At 44.4% G+C, this 20,256-nt stretch overlaps 1 protein-coding gene across 2 annotated transcripts in view; it reads right to left on the bottom strand.

Moving 5' to 3' along the window:
• Positions 1-16,023, bottom strand: part of crhr1 (corticotropin releasing hormone receptor 1) — a 115,620-nt gene extending 99,597 nt beyond the window's left edge. For both annotated transcript variants that reach the window (XM_084438034.1, XM_084438035.1), the window contains exon 1: positions 15,538-16,023. In XM_084438034.1, the coding sequence (XP_084294160.1) occupies positions 15,538-15,564 (27 nt within the window). In that variant the 5' untranslated portion in view covers positions 15,565-16,023. The remainder of the gene's footprint in view (positions 1-15,537) is intronic.
• Between the last annotated feature and the right edge of the window lie 4,233 nt (positions 16,024-20,256).

Below are 20,256 nucleotides of genomic sequence, written 5' to 3'. Positions count from 1 at the left end.
ACCCAAGCTAGTGTTAGCCACTGTCCCCAGGGTTTTATAATCCACTGTGCTAGCCATGGATGTCAGGACAAGAAGTCACCTCAGGGTCTTGCGACCACGGGAGCGACCCCAACAGTACTCTGGGGCAAACAAAACACAGTCTAGGACCCAACCAGCCGTGAATAAATGTCTGTAGAGTACTGTAGAGTACCAGGCTTGTTATGCGGGCTTGTTCCCTTCATAGTCTAATGGGCTTTTGTACTTCGCCGAGGGGCTGTAGTGACACGAACGGGGGGGGGGGGGGACAACAACGGAGGTGCAGGGATTGTGCGAGGAGGCGTGCATAGCGGCAGTGCAACGACGCCATTTGTCTGTGGCCTCCCAGTGCCATGCGTGAGGGAGGGAAGGCAAGACAGGATACCATTCTGTTTCAAGTTACGACAAAACCAAGAGTCGGCAGAGATAAAGATGAACACACACACACAAACATACACACACACACAGAGCTCTGGCATACTTCAGAGCACACCTCGAATAGACATCAGACCTCTACACACACACACACACACACACACCTCAAGCCTTTTAAATTACACAAACAATCACATTCCACACAGATAGATGCCTTGTTTCCTATCAGATACCTTTGCACTCTTCCACCTCCCTCTCTCCTCCATCGCTCTCCTCCCTCTCTCACTTCACACTAGCAGTCCTGTCAGAACTACACTGACAGAAGTTTGTGAAGTTCGAGAGTGAGAAAGTTTGTGTGTGTGCGTATTGTATGTGGGGGTGCACAGAGATACAGAGGAATAGGGTGATGATCAGAAAGAGAGAAAGAGAGAGAGGATGTTCTCACAGCCTGAAAGCATCATAAGAGGCCAGGGAGGAACAGTGTCTCTCTGTATTTGGTTGTGTGTTTTTGAGTGGTTAGTATGTATGTGTGAATGTGTGCGTGTACATGTGTGACAGAGAAAGTGTGTGTGTGTGTGTGTGTGTGTGTGTGTGTGTGTGTGTGTGTGTGTGTGTGTGTGTGTGTGTGTGTGTGGGTGTGTGTGTGTGTGTGTGTGTGTGTGCGTGTTTGTGTGTGTGTGTGCGTGTGTGTGTGTGTGGTCCGTGGGACTGGGTGTGGATTAGCATGGCTATTTAAAGCTTTAGCCTAATGATGTCGGCTCATAAAGCCTACATTCATGTGTGTGTCTAAAATTTGTAATGTCCCTATTTGCATAGCCAAGGCTGATATTCAAAAAACATTAAGGCTAAAGGTTAGTCCTAACTCACAGATTTATGAGCAACTCCTAAAAACAATGGCAGTGTCACTCATAATTTTAGGACTCCTAAATCTTTGGGGTTTGAGTATTTCACAAAGGGTTTGAGAGTTAAAAACAACTCCTAAGTCCGGGAGAAGTAGGATTTTTTCTATGCACATATGGATCCATTGAGTGTGTTATATTTCGAGAGAGCACCGTTTGACTAAACTTTGATATCAGCGTTGTATATGATCGGAAATAAACTTTTAATATGGCTTATAATGCTAAATTCCGAACCTGCCCTTTAAAAAGATATAGCCTTAATCGCAAGGGTATTATGATCATAGTAGAGCTAATGAGGGACTTCACCAACAACCAGAAAAAAACACAAAGACACTTCTTTGGCCACAGGTAAATGCGTGCAGACTAATGTGCATATCTCAGTCATATCATAGATGACAACATTATTCATCTGTCAGTAGGTTATACACCAGGGGGTACTCAAATACAAATATTAAAGGTCCACTTTTTTTCCAAAAAGACAAAGGTCTGTTTATAAGAAAACAATTAAAATACAAATCCCCCCCACACCGGTTCAGGTGAATCAAACCATTTCAAGAATTTAAGTCCAAAATCTGTCTCCTCTCCTCTCCTCTCATGTATCTTCACCTCCTGTTTCCTCTCCTCCTGTCTCCCCTCCTCTCCTCTTTCCCCTCCTCCTGTATCCTCTCCTGTCTCATCTCTTGTCTCCTTCCTCTCATGTATCCTCTCCTGTCCCATCTCTTGTGTCTTTCCTCTCCTGTATCCTCTCCTGTCTCATCTCTTGTCTCCTTCCTCTCCTGTATCCTCTCCTGTCTTATCTCCTCTCCTGTCTGATCTCCTCTCCTCCTGTCTCCTCTCTTCCCCCCCAGTCTCCTCTTCTTGCCTCCTATCTTATCTCCTCTCCTCCTGTCTCCTCTCTTCCCCCCCAGTCTCCTCTTCTTGCCTCCTGTCTTATCTCCTCTCCTCCTGTGTCCTTTTCTCTTCTCTCCTATAGTAGGCTACACTGTGTCAAACACTGTTGCCTAATGAGAGAAGGCAGTTCTTCTGGTTGCTGGGGAATCTGAGAGGCGGATTTGCTTGATTTTACATGTAATTTCCTCTTTTTGTCTGACTTCAGGCATGGTCTCCATCACGTCAGTCATACATTCTTTTATTATTCCTGCATCAAAAAATGTCTTCTTGTGTTTACCCAACACACACCATTCTCTGTTGCTTTTTCTCGTTTGCAACGTAGATGTAACAAGAATTCTGCAAGCAGCATCTCGAATTCTGAGGAAAGGTCGCTTCAAAATGATTGTTTTATTTCATAATGGCGTTTCAAATTTTCACTCTACTCTACTCAGAGCTACTGTTTCTTGGCATATTAAGCACATCGGTTTGGTGCTCATTGGAGGATGAAGACATATTTTCCTGTCCATTAATCTTTGAATTGCCTATTTTCACTGTTGACTTTTCTTTTGGCCACCTTTAAACATGCCATTTTATACATTAGATTTCATTTACGTTCAGGCTAGCTAGCTAGCTAACTGAGAAGAGAAATGCTATAGAGCGTTTTCCGTCCTTCTATGAAGGTCTTGGTTCTGTCGGTCATGCGTTTTCTGGATCTTATGGTGGCAGCTCATGTGGTGATATCCCTGGGTCTGCTGCACTTGAGACGCACCCAGAGGTGGTTCGCAAGACTCCGTCTAGATCCTGTGAGACACAGACGGCGCCTTGTGGCGTCGGAAGCGGACCTTAGCTCTTGGAGAGGCCGGCGTGTAATAGCGCACAACGTTCCAACAGGCAGGGTGTCGGCTCACGTTGCGGTTTTCACGCACACGTCTCTAGACGGCTGGGGTGGTACATGTCTGTCCCAGGCTATATGTGGTTTGTGGGGCGCTAGGGAACGGTGCCACATCAACCTACTAGAGCTAGAGAGGGTGTCGCTGGTGTTGCGCCACTTCGCCCACCTGGTAAAGGGACGTGATCTGATGGACAACCAGCAGGGAGGAATCCGGTTGCCAGAGCTTCACAGCTTGGCGGTAGAGTTGTCACGGCTCATGTCAGCCTCCGGTCTCTGGTGCCACGCTACGAAATAGAACGACGGTTACGTATTGTAACCCTAGTTCTATGAGAAAAAGAATTAAAGATGGCGCTCAGGGGCGGACTGGCCATCGTGAGCGCCGGGAGTTTTCCCGGTGGCCTGGCGCGCTAACTGGCCTGGCCCGCGGTGAATGGACAATCAGCCAGTCAGCAAAACGAAACTGAAAGTGTTCCATCTCATCCATCCATCTCTCTCGTGACCTGACTGGGGCTACATTTCCCGGCCTGAATTATTCCCCCAGTCCGCCCCTGATGGCGCCCGTGGTGGCTTGCCGTCCGCCTCGCTGCCACACTATATTGTTTGCTGCTGCCCTGTTTCTGTTACATTGTTTTCTGTTGAGATGTGTCTGCTCTACTTTTTAAATCTTAATGAATCCAAGACCGAGATCATCCTTTTCGGACGACACGCTCCCTCCCTCAGCCTGCTCTGACGACGCCCTGGGCCCCTTGAGCTCCAACATTCGTTCCTCTGTGAAGAATCTTGGGGTGGTTTTTGACTGTGATTTTAAATTTGATAAACAGATCAGTGCCGTAGTGAAGACAAGCTTTTTTCAACTGCGTCTCCTAGCTAAGACCAAGCCCTACCTCTCTGCTACTGACCTAGAGAGGGTGATCCATGGGTTCATCACTACCAGACTCGACTACTGTAATGCCCTGTATGTTGGCATGGATCAGTCTTCCCTCAGCCGCCTACAGCTTGTCCAGAATGCTGCCGCTCGCCTCCTCACAGGCAAGAAAAAGCGTGACCACATCACGCCAGTCCTGGCCTCACTCCATTGGCTCCCGGTCCGTTTTCGCATCGATTTTAATTGCTAATGGTTTTTAAAGCCCTAAACGGCCTGGCCCCTCTGTACCTCTCTGATCTCCTGCATCGCCACACCCCAGCCAGAGCCTTAAGGTCTGCTGACCAACTGCTGTTGGAGGTGCCTAAAACTAGACTTAAGTCTAGAGGCGACAGGGCCTTTGCGGCGGCTGCCCCTAGGCTATGGAATAGCCTGCCCCTCCATATTAGATCCTCCCACACCCTTGAGTTTTTTAAATCCTCCCTAAAGACCCACCTTTTCTCCCTGGCGTTTTAACCAGTCTGTGCCCAAGCCTTGTTCATGTTCAATGTCTGTATTGTTTTGCTGTTATTTCCTTGTTTTATTGAGAAATGTTTTTACCTAGGACCCACCTTTGTACAGCACTTTGGTCGACTGCTGTCGTTTTAAACGTGCTCTATAAATACATTTGATTTGATGAGTGGAGCGAAGCCCCACAGGGCGCAGACTTTGCTGAACGCACAGTCTGCTCACTGAAAGTTTCGGCTAGGAGCAGATGTGCAGATGAGCAGTGTGTGTTAGGGCTGTGAAATAAAATCAATACAGCAATATATTGTGATATTTTTCTGCGATACTGTACAGATTTTCCTCAGTAATACTTTTTTATAATACTTTTTTTCTGCACAAGGAAATTATACAGAACAAGAAACAGAATAGATATAGATATACAGTAGAACATTAAGGATAGAATTCAGTCATAGATACATTATTAATGTTTTAATGGATTTAAAATGCCTTACATTCCCTCCGTCCTCAAGATCACCTCCAGGGAGCGGGGGGCGGAGTATTTTCAGCTGTATTTTAAAATGTTCAGTAAATTATGTAGAGAATCGCAATGTATCACAGTATGTATTGTAATGTATTGTGACCAATGTATTGTGATACGTATCGTATTGTGAGGCCCTTGCCAATACCCAGTGTGTCTGTGTGTGTCTCTTTAGAAGCATGAGAAGCAGCTGAAACCATGCCACACAACAATCTATAAATAAAATCCTTCCAGAGAGAGAGAGGAGTCTCTTGGGACCAGAAACCCGCTCCCTCTACAGAACCTACAGAGAAAGAACCTCCAGACTGACATTCTGCAACAGAACCTCCAGAGAAAGAGCCTCCAGTCTGATGTTCTGCAACAGAACACTTGGGTTAGGAGGAAATAGATCTGCTACTCTACTCCTCCCCTCAACTCACCTCCCCCCTCTCCTCTCCTTTCCTATACTCTCATTCCCTCTCTTTTCATTTCCTTTCCTCTCTCCCCTCTTCTCTCCTCTCCTTGTTTCCTCTCCCCTCTCCTCTCCTCCCCCCTCTCCTCCTCCTCTTTCCTCCCCTCGGCTGTGATGTCTTGTACTATAATGCGGGGTAGTTAATCATGGTGAGAGATGCAATTGACTAAGCTATGAGGCTCTGCTGTTCAATGTGAGGCTATCCTGTGCTATGCAGTGTTGCCCTGCACTGTCCTGTCCCATCCTATCATGTGCCGTACTATGCTGTATGCTGCAGAGTAGTTAATGTTGATAGATGCAGGTGACAGGGGTGTCTCCAGGAGGCTGTTTCTGGAATTAATTAATGGAATGCTGTTCAGTAAAACAGCATAGTACCCCTCCTCACTACACCTCCTGCTCGATAACTCAAATGCAGTGTTTGTGTGTGTGTGTGTGTGTGTGTGTGTGTGTGTGTGTGTGTGTGTGTGTGTGTGTGTGTGTGCGCACGTGTGTGTGCGTGCGTGTGTGTGAGTGAGTGCGAGAGTGAAATATAGAGATAGTGTGTGTGTGTGTGTGTGTGTGTGCGCGTGCTTGCGCCAGGGTATGAATCTGACAAATTGAGTCAAATGCCTCATAGTTGATACTTGACTTCCTCCATACCCCAGGAGCCATTGCAACAGCTGCCAAGCATCTGCTCCTCTGCATATTATATGTAGCTGTAAACAAGCCATGCCGAGTCTGGGTGGCAGCAACAGTTATCCAGCTAGATGTGAATAGCCTACAGGGTACCTTCCACCTGGCAAGGTAGCGGGGAGGGGAATGAAGGAGGGAGAGGAGGGGGGGCTGAGGAAGAGAGATTCGAGGGTGAGCGGGAGTCAGGGAGAGATACGAGAGTGAGTAAACCAAACAACCGCAATCACGGATAAAAAGTACCACGACGAAGTCTACCCAGCTGGTCCAATCCAGCTATGAGAGCGTTCACGGTAAAAGGGGAGGTATTTGCACAAAATGACCAATCACATACCTTAGTATGGGTATCCGGACACGGCCATGGACAAGGCAAACTACGCATAACCAAGTTCCGACCACTGCATTTTACACGAGAGGATTATAGAAATATGAACTGTATAAACCAGGCACAACACAGTCGCTACTGACTGGATTGGAAGGCAGGAAGGAGAGCTTGAAATATTGCTGACTGCCTACGTTTTATGAATATCCTTATGAACACGAGTAGGTTAGATCATTGGACTATGTGTATTCTTATGGCGTGTAAAGCAATTGTAGCCTATGTATCGTATTATTTCAACTGCAACCTCATGAGCCTTTCAAGGGACGCTTAATAAAGCAAATGTAGGCTATACTTTTTAATAGTTTCAGGTTGGAGTACACAATGTGATGTCTCTATACAAGAGGAGTTTAGAACTAGAGATCAAGATAAAACATATTAAGATAGAAAAAGTGAAGCTCGAGGTGGAGAACTGCTGCTATAAGGAATGATATAAGGAAAAAAAGGCATTTCAGGTATTTAGGCCTATAACGTCATTGATTGCCAGGCATTGGTGCTACAGTATAACGATTGAACTGAGTGTTTTTACTTGGTTTAAGTTGTTGTTGTGGTAAGCCATTCACACAGCTATCCTAATGTGTTGCATTTGAAAGATAGCTAGCCGGAGTCACAGTCTTTACATAACGTTATAGCTTAACAACATACATATTGTGTAGGCCTATGCGTAAGAAATGAATATGCTCCAGTAATTAACGCTCCCACTTGAGAGGGAAGTACATATCAAAACAGATTTGGTCTACACCATATCAAAAGTAACGTTATCAACAATAAAGAACACAGGAGAAAAAGATAAATGCGTTTCTAAATCAAAAATTGCAAGCATACATGTGCTTATAGGTTACTTGCAACAACATAGGGGATATAATGACGATAAATTCCAGTTTCCATTATCTTCATATGCTCCACTTGAATTGCAAGTGTGTTTTTCTTCCTCATAACGCATTCAGGTGATGACTGATAGCACTGCAGTTTTACTGCATGTCTTTTTTTCCCCCAGAAGGTCATGAATTAAATCCTGGTCAGACATAAACCTACATCGGCAGGGTCAGCTGGTAACCAGAAACAAAAAATTATGAAGGACTTAAAATGAATTTATAGAACTACCTAATGGAACATTTGGACTGAATTTGATTATTGAATAGAGAATATTATTATTTTAAGTGTCTACTCTTGTTCGGGTTATGATTTTAAGGAGTTTTGTTTGGGAACCTGGTTTATTTGTTTGGGTTTATTTTATCATGTTTTATCAATTCGGTTTCATAAAGACCTAATTTGTACCATGATATTGTACCATGATATTGTACCATGATATTGTTTTTGGCTGTTTGCTACCAAACTACTAGTCTAGTAGAGCAGCCAGTAATGCTCCAATGTGTTTCAACAGCCGGTGCCTAGAAGTTCCTCATACACTGAGATGGTGGACTGACATTAAACAAGAGGCAAGAGGAAATCGAGTCCAGTGTGCGTGTTGTGGCTTAGTGGTGTCCACTATCCCGTCATTTATTCTAACATTGGTTGCCAGCTTAAATATAATTTAGTTTGTGTGCCTCTGACAGTCACAGTATAGCTCTCCTTCTGTCTGTGCATCCCGTTGCTCTGTGTGTGTGGGTGTGTGGATGCGCGCAGGTGAGAGCGCAGTCGTTTTCCCGTGGGTGTGTAATTTCTAAGTGCAGTGCATAGTTTTGCAGTGCCCTAATTTAGGCTAATGTAGTTTTCCTGTATGTATTTATTTTTATTTTTTTTATAAAATGCCAATGCTCAAGAGCCCTTCTGGTGCCTGGAAGCCTCCCGTCAGGGCATGCTGTGAAAGCACACCACAAGAGCCAACGAAGCTAAAGCTGGGTCCACGTGCGTAGCGGACCCAGCGGCTTTGTTGGCTCTGGCATACCTATTTCCAGGACACATCAGACTGATCCCTGCTGATGGATAAGGAGGGAGAGAGGTGTTCCACCACCCCTGTGCAGCATCAGCAGCAGTGGCTTGGGGATGAGAAGCAGGATAGGCAAATTTCATTAATGGATGAGGAAAGTGTGAGTCTACACACACACACACACATACACACACACACACACACACACACTCCTCTGAGACTGCCTGGCTCACATAGCCATAGGTAAACATGCGTATTCACACAAACATTCTCACGCACACACACACACACACACACACACCCACACCCACACCCACACACACACACATACAGTACACATACACACATGCATACACATGCCTAATATTCACAACCACTGTGGGGGCAGTTAAGCACCTTTCTGAGGTGGTAACATTTTTTCTATTGCTATATACAATAGAAAACCGCAGAGGGAGAGAAAAATGTGACAAATGAACAAGAGAAAAATCCCTTCATTAATGAGAGTTTCCCTATTGGACCGAAGTGAAACTACTGTTGTTTTATAGGCAGAGACTGTACTCGTCCCACATACTGTACTGTACTGTGTTAATTAGTGCCTGGCTTTGAGTTATGTGTAATTACTCACATATAACACATATCCACAAATAAACACAGTACAAATGTGAAACATCCACTTCTCGACGGTTCCTCTGATCAAACGTTAACAAAAAAATACACACTGCTTCAGGGAGATGATAACAATTCTTTTGATTAGTTTTTGTTTGCTTTAAGTAGGACGCCAATCCTGGGAGGGAACGAGCTGCCTGCAGAACTGTAGCGAGCTTCCAAGACCAGTGATCTCTCCTGTAGAACCAGCTAGTTACAAGACCAGTGATCTCTCCTGTAGAACCAGCTAGTTACAAGACCAGTGATCTCTCCTGTAGAACCAGCTAGTTACAAGACCAGTGATCTCTCCTGTACAATCAGCTAGTTACAAGACCAGTGATCTCTCATGTAGAACCAGCTAGTTACAAGACCAGTGATCTCTCCTGTACAACCAGCTAGATACAAGACCAATGATCTCTCCTGTAGAACTAGCCAGTTACAAGACCAGTGATCTCTCCTGTAGAACTAGCCAGTTACAAGACCAGTGATCTCTCCTGTAGAACCAGCTAGTTACAAGACCAGTGATCTCTCCTCTTGAACTAGCCAGTTACAAGACCAGTGATCTCTCCTGTAGAACTGTCAGTGAAGTATTGGCTGGTCTGTGATATACAGTATTGTGATGCGCTCTACTGTGCATTACTGTACTAACAATAGCAGCAACATATTTTCTTCTCAGGGACAAAGGCACTGTATTTCATCCCATCTCTTGTACAATTTAAAGTAATGGCATCTCCAGAATCTCTAATACGTAAGACAGAATGAGACTGGATGGTAGGACTAAAGTCAGTATTATAGAACTGAGGGATGCATCAGTTAAAGCATGGGTTAACTCAGCTATGTTACTGTATGTTAAGACATTTATGTTTTGTTGACTAGAATAATTGCTGCCTGATTAGGGAATAGCATTAGGGGCTAATGGTGGAGGGGGGGAGATAATGAATGTGTGTGTGTGTGTGTGTGTGTGTGTGTGTGTGTGTGTGTGTGTGTGTGTGTGTGTGTGTGTGTGTGTGTGTGGGTGTGTGTGTATTGTGAGGATAAGGGAGTTGGCTCCAGCTGATGAAATATCTGTAAGTTAGCTGATCTGCTGAGGCAAGCTCTTTCTAGCATTTTAACCTTGAAGGGGCAACACATAATTTTTCATCGGCTGAGCGCAGATGTACACACACACACGCATGCACGTACACACACAGACACACACACACACACTTCAGCTGAATGGCTAACATGTCACAAATCATCAAAATGGCCATTTTGACACGTACCCCACTGCAGAGATTCACTAGCTATGGATGTCAGACTCATCACCCACCTCCTCCCCCCTATCCTGCAACTCTCCCTCTCATCCCTCACTCCATCCTCTCATCAGCCTCTCATCCATTTCTTTCCTCTCTCCCCCCTCTCATCCCTCCTCTCAACCCCCCCCCCACCCCCACCCCCACATTTTAGAGCAACTCTTCCTGCAAGCATCATCACTCTCTTTCTCTCTCTGTCTCTCCTCCGTTACATTTACATTACAGTCATTTAGCAGACGCTTTTATCCAAAGCGACTAACAATAATTGCATTTAACGTAGGAAGAGCCAATGTACTACTACTTGCCAGAACTCACAAGTGCATCTTCTTTCTAAAACAAGTGACTAAGAGCATAATCTAGTGCTGAAGGCAAAGTGCAAGAATCACAATCTAAATTACAGTGCAATATAATATAATACAATAAGTGCTTAGGCGGGAGGATTGTTGTAGTACTTCTTGAAGAGATGAGTTTTGAGCCTGCGACGAAAGATGGGCAGCGACTCTGCTGTCCTGACATCAGTGGGCAGTTCATTCCACCACTGCGGGGCCAGGACAGAGAAGAGCCGTGACCGTGTCGATCGACTCGTGTCCTCCGTCTGTCTGTCTCTCTCTCCCTCTCCCTCCTGTCTGTCTCCTCTTCACTGGACAATCAGATATCCCTGTTTCTCTCTCTTCTCTTCTGCCCGCTCCTCTCCACTCTTCCCTATCCTAAATCACCTGTTCCTCTCTGGTCTCCCCCTTTCTCTCCTCTGTTCTCCCTCCTTCCTCTCCACTGGCTAAAAGCCAACCTGACAGCACCCAAATATTACAGGATTATTTTTATTCAATATTCAGGCCAGCTGGGGTATACTGAAGTATTGGTAGTCTAGGGTATGGTACATAGGACATCTAAGGTGTGGAATGCAGAAGCAACTACTGTAGGATGTAGTACATGAGTCATTGAGGATGTAGTATGAAGGTCATGCTGGGTTCAAGTAGGCTGCACAGGCCAACCAGGATGTAGAATAGAATGTACATGTTGTACAAGCAAGGGTGAAAATTAACTTTTTGGCTCATGGTGAGTCACCTGCCAAGGGGACTGTAGATGAAAAAATCTACCAGGCAAGTTTTTTTTCTTTTTCAGATAGCCTTCCGAAATCTAGTCACCAATTGGAAATTTTACCTGCATTGGGCCAGTGGCAGGTGTTAATTTTCAGCCCTGTAGGCTATACAATCTAACTACTGTACATTGCCCTACATAGGCACAATACTAGGGCACAATATGATTAATAGGCCTATAATGACCCCCCACTTCACCTGAAGGAGATCATTTTCCCACAGTTGTCATACAGGTTCCGCACTCTGGAGACATAACAGTTAAGCAGCGCACAACTTGTTTTCATATCCATTAAACTGGTGAACACGCACACATGTCATTCTTCCACTGTTACATTACCATCCGTGCGTCATCATCAGATAGTCAGAAGGCTCTCTATAGGGTCTGTCTGATTCATAGTAATTGTACAGGACAAGAAAGACCTCCTACAGTAGCTCACTGTATATTGGGTGATCAATGCAGGATGCCGCCCTTAAAGGTAGGGTAGGCGACTTTGGAGAAACCAGGAAGAGTGAACTAGATTTTGAAAAATGCAACCAACAAAATTGTCGCCCCTCTCTTCAGGCCACCCTCCAAAGCCCCTCCTCTGACACTCGCTAGGCAAGTAGGTAGGTTGACAGGCAGGTAGGCCATCCAATAATTTCAAGGTGGTACCTCAAAATGATTAGATAGACTTATTACAGTCCTGCAACTTCCAGAGATTACGCACTGTAAAAATGATTTTTTTGCCATGCGCATGGACACCAAACTATTGCAGTTTATTGTAGTTGGAGTAGTATTGGAGTTGTCTGTGGAGCGAAATCATAATGTAGATAGTTACTCTTCCCCCCACTCACCCACCCCACCCCACCACCTCTACATTTGGAACGTCATGCTGAAGCTTGATGGGTAGGCTACACACAACGCCTTCTGCAGCTGATGCGTGCCAAACGAAGAGCTGCTGGTACCAGGATGCGTCCTCTCCTGAACAGTGAATGAGGTATAGTTTTGTTTCACTTTTTTCACAAATGCAAAAACTAATTTAAGTCTTGTCACTAAAATGCATCTCCTTACAGAGTGTTGGGGAAAAGGGATGCAGTTATCTGTTGCCTCATTGAGTAATTGAGACACCAAGAATCTCTTTTCTAAGACTGCCAGGTATGTTATTAAATAGCATCTTGTTAATATGCTTTAAATAAAAATGCATATGCTTTTTGTTTCTGTCTTTTTATAATGGAGGACGAACGTGAGGGCCACATGGACTAAACCACGAGGGCGCTTGTGATCCATGATTCCATGGCCGAGGAGGATCCAGCAGATGTGTCTATTGTGATAGAGGGCAATCAAGTGCTGAACGGGTCTGGAAACCGGACTGTGGCATGTACAGTATGCTGTTGATGGGACTGGTACCAGCAGCTCGTCCCTAGGCGCGCATCAACTACAGAAGTGGTGGTAGATCAAGATCATGTGCATCAGGGATGCTGCTGCCATATTAGAGAGAAAAAAAGTCATATTCTATTTCAAACAGTCAGTCGCCAGAATGTGAGTTCAAACCGTTCATTCCATTAGTTTACTTTTGAGGCTAATGGATCTTGAGCAGCTTTGCTCCGTCAAGCTCCAGAAAAGCTTTCTGGAATACTTAAAAGGTGTTCTTGAGGGTACTGAACGTTGAGGGCACCAAATAGGATCAGACATTTTTTTTACTCTGATATGCCGTCTGCATTCATGATGTGCTGCTGCATGGGTAATGGCCCGATCCAGGGAGGGAGGCATCAGAGGGCCTTCACTGTCCTGGGAGGATGATCATGTGGGTGTGTGAATATATGTGTGTGTGTGTGACATGTACATGGACACTTGCTTTAGCTATAAAATATCAAAATATCAACCACTTGCTCATGCCATCTCTGCATGTGGGTATAATTGCAAAATTATAGTTTTGATATTTGGCAGCTTAGGGCACGTACACAAAATGTGTGTGCGAGGACTCCAACTTGCTGGACTGGCAAATAAATCTGCAAAACCACTAGTTAAGTACTGTTCGTGTCTGCCATCATTGGCAGTCATTTCATATGGAAAAGACGCTGCTACCTATATCCAAAAATAGCTATGATCTCCCTGCTGGGACTACATTATGTGAATGTGATCTTGCACTGCGTTGTGTGACTCTTGCTACTGTTGGATTTTGATATTGATTTGTATCTTTGATTGAAAATCCAATAAAGAAATTGAAATGTGTGTGTGTTTGTGTGTTGTGTGTGTGTGTGTCTGTGTGTGTGTGTGTGTGTGTGTGAGAGAGAGAGAGAGAGAGAGAGAGAGTGTGTATACAGATGTGTGTGTGCGTGCGTGCATGTGAGAGAGAATGAGTGGATACATGTCATCCTTCCACCTGTTTTATTTCTGCCACATTAATACAAGCCCTATATGTTACTTCTATTTCCCTCTGAGGCGTCTGAATTTTGAAACTTGCTGTTAAGCTTTTGTACTTTGGTATATTTTTGGAATACAGTTGGTCGATTAAAAAATGTATATGATCACTATCATCTCTTGTCAATTATTTTTCAAGTAAAGCTAACCTACCCTGAATAAGTAATGGGTAGTTAGTCATAGGCTATTGATTAATTATTATTACTAATAATAATTAAGTAGATGAACAATTGCCTACTAACAAAGACTATTTCCACTATTTCTATCATCCACTAACTTTAACGTCTACTTGCTGTCATAAACCCACCCAGCGTAGCTGTTTGTATTTCAAATTCCTCAGAACCAACTCTGATTAGCAAGATCGTTTTTCCCATGTGGCACAAACAGAACTCTATGGGGAGTATCCAGACTGATTTACAAGAGAAACAGAATGTGAGCTCGAGAAATCAGGGTGGTCTCACGAGGCTAAAGAAATTTGCACAAAATATCACCAAAAAGTGCTTCTGAACCAAATCGCCTACTCCACCTTTAACAATCTCTCACTGCGTAGCCATTTATATTGATCTATGGGGACTGGAAACAATCTGGTGTGACAGTGATATTATAGGGTCGTGTCATGTGTCGCCAGCACCAGTGATTGCCTTCAGTTTATTTTTAGCATTTGCGTTTTGATTTACGATGTCGACTGCAGGGCGCTCTGCCAAGTCGTGCCATATCCTTCTCGTCTCCTCTCCCAACTTCTGCGCGCGCGTCTGATAGACTCAGTTTTAGTTCCACGGTTGGTAGAGGCTACCTTTTCCTCCGAAAACCTAGCCTTACCCTATAGCCAAATCCGACCGATTTAGATTGTTGCCCCCACTCCATCGCGTAATTGCAATGCGTAATCTCCCCCTTAAATCACAAAAATCCAGATTGTTTGACCGATTTATCTTGCGCGACAGAGAGCCCCTCGGTGGATTACCAAACACACTCACTGCTGACTCATATTGGCAATATCCCTCTTTCTCCGTCCGCCGCCTAATCACATTAATGATTTATTTTAAGTCGACTAATAGGCTGGGCATGCTATCCTATACGGTATGATAGGGTGGGATGTGGAGAGTATTTCCCATTCTAAATAAATAGTTTACTCTCTCCCAGCTTTTATCAAACAGCACGCAGTAGCCTACATGCACAGGCATAGCAGTTCAACACATTTCTAGGCTTTAAGATTTATCAAATTGGTGAATTCTGTGCTTTTTCTTTGTTTGTTTGTTTTGCTTCCCTCTGGAAAATGTATTAGCGTCATCGTACCCCCTTTCTTTTATGTGAAGTAGCCTACTGTTGCCTTTGTTTATGAAATGTGCTATGCGTAAATAAATAAAGTTTGAATGATTGATAGCGATTGATTGGGTTAGGCTACAAATGCAATAACAAACTCGTATTAGATTTCCTTCCTTGATTGACACCGCGGACATCCTCCCTGAACTCTTTTCGGAACCAACTAAAACTGAACTTGTCTTTATCTCTTAAGTGTAATTTTTTAAGCCCTAAGGCACAGTTGTAGTAAGTTAACTAGCTCCTTGGGGTTGCGAGCATGGACACTCCGTAACGGGTCTCTGGTCTAAAAGCATAATGTAAACGATTCCGCTTATAGGCTACCGAAACTGATCTGAATCTAAACACGCGTAATTTTTACAGGGTCTGGATAAAAAAGGGGGTCTTAATGAATCTCAAGAAAAAACGAATCTGCAGCTATTCAGGGCTAGTCTATATCTAAATTGACAGAAAACACGCGCACCTGGCTTCTGGCTTACCTGCAGCGAGAGAGCCACGAGCCTCATCTTCCTGGGCCTTCAACAGCAGACACCGTATCCACAAACACCACTCCCGGCTCCCGCAACCGTTTCACAAAAACGCCGCCGGTGTTGCTCGGTCCTCCAGGCGAGACGCTCCTCCAATTTCTGAGATTCGCCCTATAGCCTACTACATGAAGCGTTCACTAGTGATACATTTCACATCACTCCAACTCTGGAAAGTCGACAGCCAAGTGGTTCTCCATAACATCCATTTTACTAGGCTACTATAATTCAAGATTGTTCTCTCATCTTCTGGGGAAATGTCTGATCGAAGTCCATTTCAGAGGGAACTAAAACGGCACTGTGTCAGCACCAGATCCGTCTCATAAGAATTAGCGCTGTATGTCTACCTGCCAGCTGATACCAAACAGTAGAATGTATCCAGGATGCGGTGTTGAGCCTATTTGATTGATTAATCTCTGCTCCCTACAAACACGGGAACAGAGGCGCGCACCGATTCACAGATTTACACCCTGCCTCGTTCTTGAGAGAGAGAGAGAGAGTGAGAGAGAGAGAGAGAGAGAGAGAGAGTGAGAGAGAGAGAGAGAGAGAGAGAGTGAGAGAGAGAGAGAGAGAGAGAGAGAGAAATAACTTAGTAGAGCGGTCTGCCCGTAGCCCGTTGCCCGTAGCCCGTACCGGTGTTGAAGTATCTCCCAGTGAATAATAAATCTGTTTTGTGCCCTCCTGTCACTAAACGTCCCGGTAAAATCACTCCACATGCCCACCGGAAGAACGGAGGGCTTATAGGCTAGCCTATTTAACCGCTCCTTGAATCTTAAAACTATTAACTATAGATAGTGAGGGGGTCTGCTATTTTGCACAAATAGGGCTACAGCTTCTATTTTAGTCTTAAAATTAATCTGGTCTTATACCAGACAGCCTATCATAGCCTACGGATGAATGGAGAGTCTCCTCCAGTCAGTGCAGCGCTGGCCACGGTATAGGATATATACCGCGCTCAGCTCTCTTTCAACTGCAGTCCCAACGTCGTCAGCTCAGATAAACTGACACATTTCAGAGCTGCAGCGTGCCATTTCCAAAACGGGACCAACAACTCCAGAACGACCCTACGCCGTGGACCATGCATGCACTCTCTTCTTCAATTTTGATAGTGCTGGAGAGCGCACGTGCCATAGAACTTTCACAATAATTTAGCCTAATTCCCACGTTCGTTGTATTTGCTGTGAGAACTTTTAAAGGCGTGCCTGCCCCGGATAGCGGCGCTGTTTAATCTAGCTAAATGACCTGTCGATACCCCCCTGAGACTGCTCACAATGAGGTCATCCACCGTTGAACACTTTATGCTCGTGCTTCAAGTCAATATACCGTAAACCGTTTGTGAGGTCCTTTCATCTAGTTTGGGTGCGTGGTCCTGGTTGGATGTCAGCAAGTTGGCATTGGCGGAAGAGGTCAGAGAGGTAGGAGGAGGCCAGGTTATTGACGACTTTGTAGATGGTGAGCAGAACTGAATCTGGTTATCTGGTAAAGGGAGGAGGAGATGAGAGGAGAAGGGGAAAAGGAGCGGAGAGGAGGACGGAGGGATGGAGGACTTAAGCAGCATGCTGCATGATGATCATCTTGTCACAGATGATAAGACCAGAGCCAAAGGTCTGGAAGTAAGCTTATCAGAGCAAACCTCTCAGGAAGCGACAGCCCCTGTTCAATATTCATGACTTTATGTGAGGCACGCATAGGAAGAGGAAGTGATGTCATTCTTAATCACTGTGGTTATTTTCCTATTAAGCCATCGTGGAGGTTAATGTCAATTTAGCCCTGTTGCCCAGAGCAACTGCTCTTCATGTGAAATCTGCTGATCCTGTCTTACATCTAAACATCTGAACTCTGTCCAGGAGTCCTCAGGCACTTAGGAACCTCTGTACCCTTCATCTCTCTCTCCTCAACCTGCTTCCCACCACTGCCTGCCCCCTCCTGCTCCCTCCTATTAGCCCCCCCCCTCTCTTCTATCCTCTCTTCTTATCTCCTCCCCCCTCCCCCCTTGTCCTCTCCTCTCCTTCCCCACTCCTCTCCCCTCTTGTCCCTGTGTGTGAGGGTTTTGAGTAGCCCATGGTCATATAAATGCCTGTAGCTCTATTTAAAGACACAGAGTCCTGTAATAGTTGAGGTTTAATGACAGGGGCTGTCACCGGGGCATTCTAGAGTGGCATAGCAGGGCAGGCCAAGGCTCACAGACCCAAGCAAGGTGAGGGCTGACCTGTAGCACATGGCAAGGAAGTTCAGCGTTTGGCTAACAGATACCCTCCTCCTGAGTGATTTACAATAAATGCATTCAAGGGTAACAGACAAGGGTCAAATACTATTTCCCATACTATCAAATACTGTTCTTAGTTATTTTGTGAAGTCATTTTTCAACAAATATTCTAGATCTCCATTTTCCATTTTGATCGAGATGTATTTTCAACAATTACAACATATGCATGTTGTTCAAATAAACTATTTGAACAGGAGTAATGTGCAATTTTTTTGAATTAACATTTGCATTTGAAAATACACTTATGCTCAATAGCTTTATTTGGATTGACAACACACGTGAATTTAATTTTTCTTAATAGTCAAAATAAAATAATACAACATCAATTCCAAACACAACACGCAAATTAATTTGTAGGCTCTTACAGGTAACTAAGCCTATATAAACACTCCAATGTCAAAATATTTTCAAGTGACCTGAACGAAACAGTGACAGCAATGTTAAAGATGGAATTACAATAAAGTGAGATGGTCTCCTTTCTTTCATATTTCTAGGACCTCCACCACCTGTAGACAGACAGACAGATACATTATTGACCGCAGGGGGGAAATTGTTGAATCATAGAGGCACCCACTTTGGCCCATTGAAAATTCTGTGCCCTTGCACTGTGTTGATTAGAGTGAGTTGATAAAGTCGACTTCTTCAACAAGATAGATGACATTACAGGGCATACCTGGGTAACACACCTGTAAGTCGACATTCTTCCAAATAGGTACATACAGTAACCTTACAATCACACACAAACACATCCACATATACATACACACACACACACACATGCACGCACGCACGAACGCACGCACACACACACACCAACGCACACACAGACACATACGCACACACATACAGCACACACACATTGCTATTTCCACACACAAATCTTGTATTTTATATTTTGTATTGTATTATTGCTACTATTTTTTTATTACTGCACTTGTTTTAGTGTTTTTATTTTATTGTTTGTTTTACTGTCTATGTGAGGAGAAGCTTTCAAGTAAGCTAATTGTACATTGTACCCTGTACAAAGGACAAATAAACCCTCTTGAACCTGAACACACACACACACATACACACACACACACACACACACACACACACACACACACACACACACACACATCTACAGGTCTGATGACATTTCTGTCAGTTTTTTGTTGAGAAGAACTAATGTCAGTCTGCCAGGCATCTGTGTACTGCACAGTGCGTGTGTGTGTGTGTGTGTGAGTGTGTGTGTGTGTGTGTGTGTGTGTGTGTGTGTGTTTGTGTTGTATGCCTGTATGTATCTGTTTCTGTCTATCTAATATCCTGACATAGCATGAATGCAAACTAAAAGCTTTTGAGGCATTGTGTGCTGCCGCTATTGTTCGACGGGGAGTTTCAGATTTTTCTACCTATTATGACTCAACAAGTCTTTTAGAGTGTGGTGGGTCATAATGGATGTGAAATTTTTCTTTCTACTGTATGTCTCTCTCTCTTTGTGTCTTTCATTCTCTCTCCCTCTATACCCCCCCCCTCTCTCTCTCTCTCTCTCTCTCTCTCTCTCTCACACACACACACATAGCATACACACACAGGCCAGGTCAGATCAGTGGTCATACTGTGTAGTCTGGATCTGTTCCTCTTGGTATCGTACTCTAGATCATGTTTTCAGGGACGTGCTGGGATGAAAAAACATCCTGGAGTCTGAGCCGGCCGCTTCAGTTTATATAACAATGTTTTCATTTTGTTGACGAGGGGTGGCGGGGTGCTGAGTGAATATCCTAGCGGCCGTTATCGCCGTTCTGTGATTCTCCAGAACCTACAGATGGCCAGCACGGCCCTGCATGTGTGTAATGCTGGAGAGATGGTCCATCAGATAGCTACAGATAAACTTCTGATCTGGATAAGGTGATTTGGTACCCACACACAGACACGCGTGCAGCATAGGGCAGCTTCTGGGTGTCCTTAAAGGAGTAGTAAAGGGAAAATGCATGTTTAGCCCTGTTTTAAGGTTACTTATTATCATATACAATGGTTCAGATCAAAACGTTGACAAAACTAGCACTTTTGAGAAAGTCTGATAATTGCTCTACCACCGTTTTGGTCATATAATGGATGTGGACGGGCACCTTGAAAAATCTTTCAAAAACATGTTAAACTCTCGATTTCAAAGACAAGAAGCTCACCGAGGGGATAATTGGTGTCCGTTGGTGTTCTGACATCAAATTTGCTGCAAAGTATGAATCCTGTAGGGTTTTATTGATCATTTTATGAAATCCATTGACTTGCATTGACGCGACCGTTGTAGATGTGTAGATCAATCCGCAGAGGGGATTCAGGAAGCGGAACTACTTACGGTAGCTATTGTTATTGTTTATGTTGCTAGGCTACCTAGTTTGCGGAAGTTTACACACGTATGTGCTGCAACT

Source organism: Borostomias antarcticus (assembly GCF_949987555.1).
Source record: "Borostomias antarcticus genome assembly, chromosome: 5".
Classification (NCBI taxonomy): domain Eukaryota; kingdom Metazoa; phylum Chordata; class Actinopteri; order Stomiiformes; family Stomiidae; genus Borostomias; species Borostomias antarcticus.
This window is presented reverse-complemented; position numbering and strand designations above follow the sequence as displayed.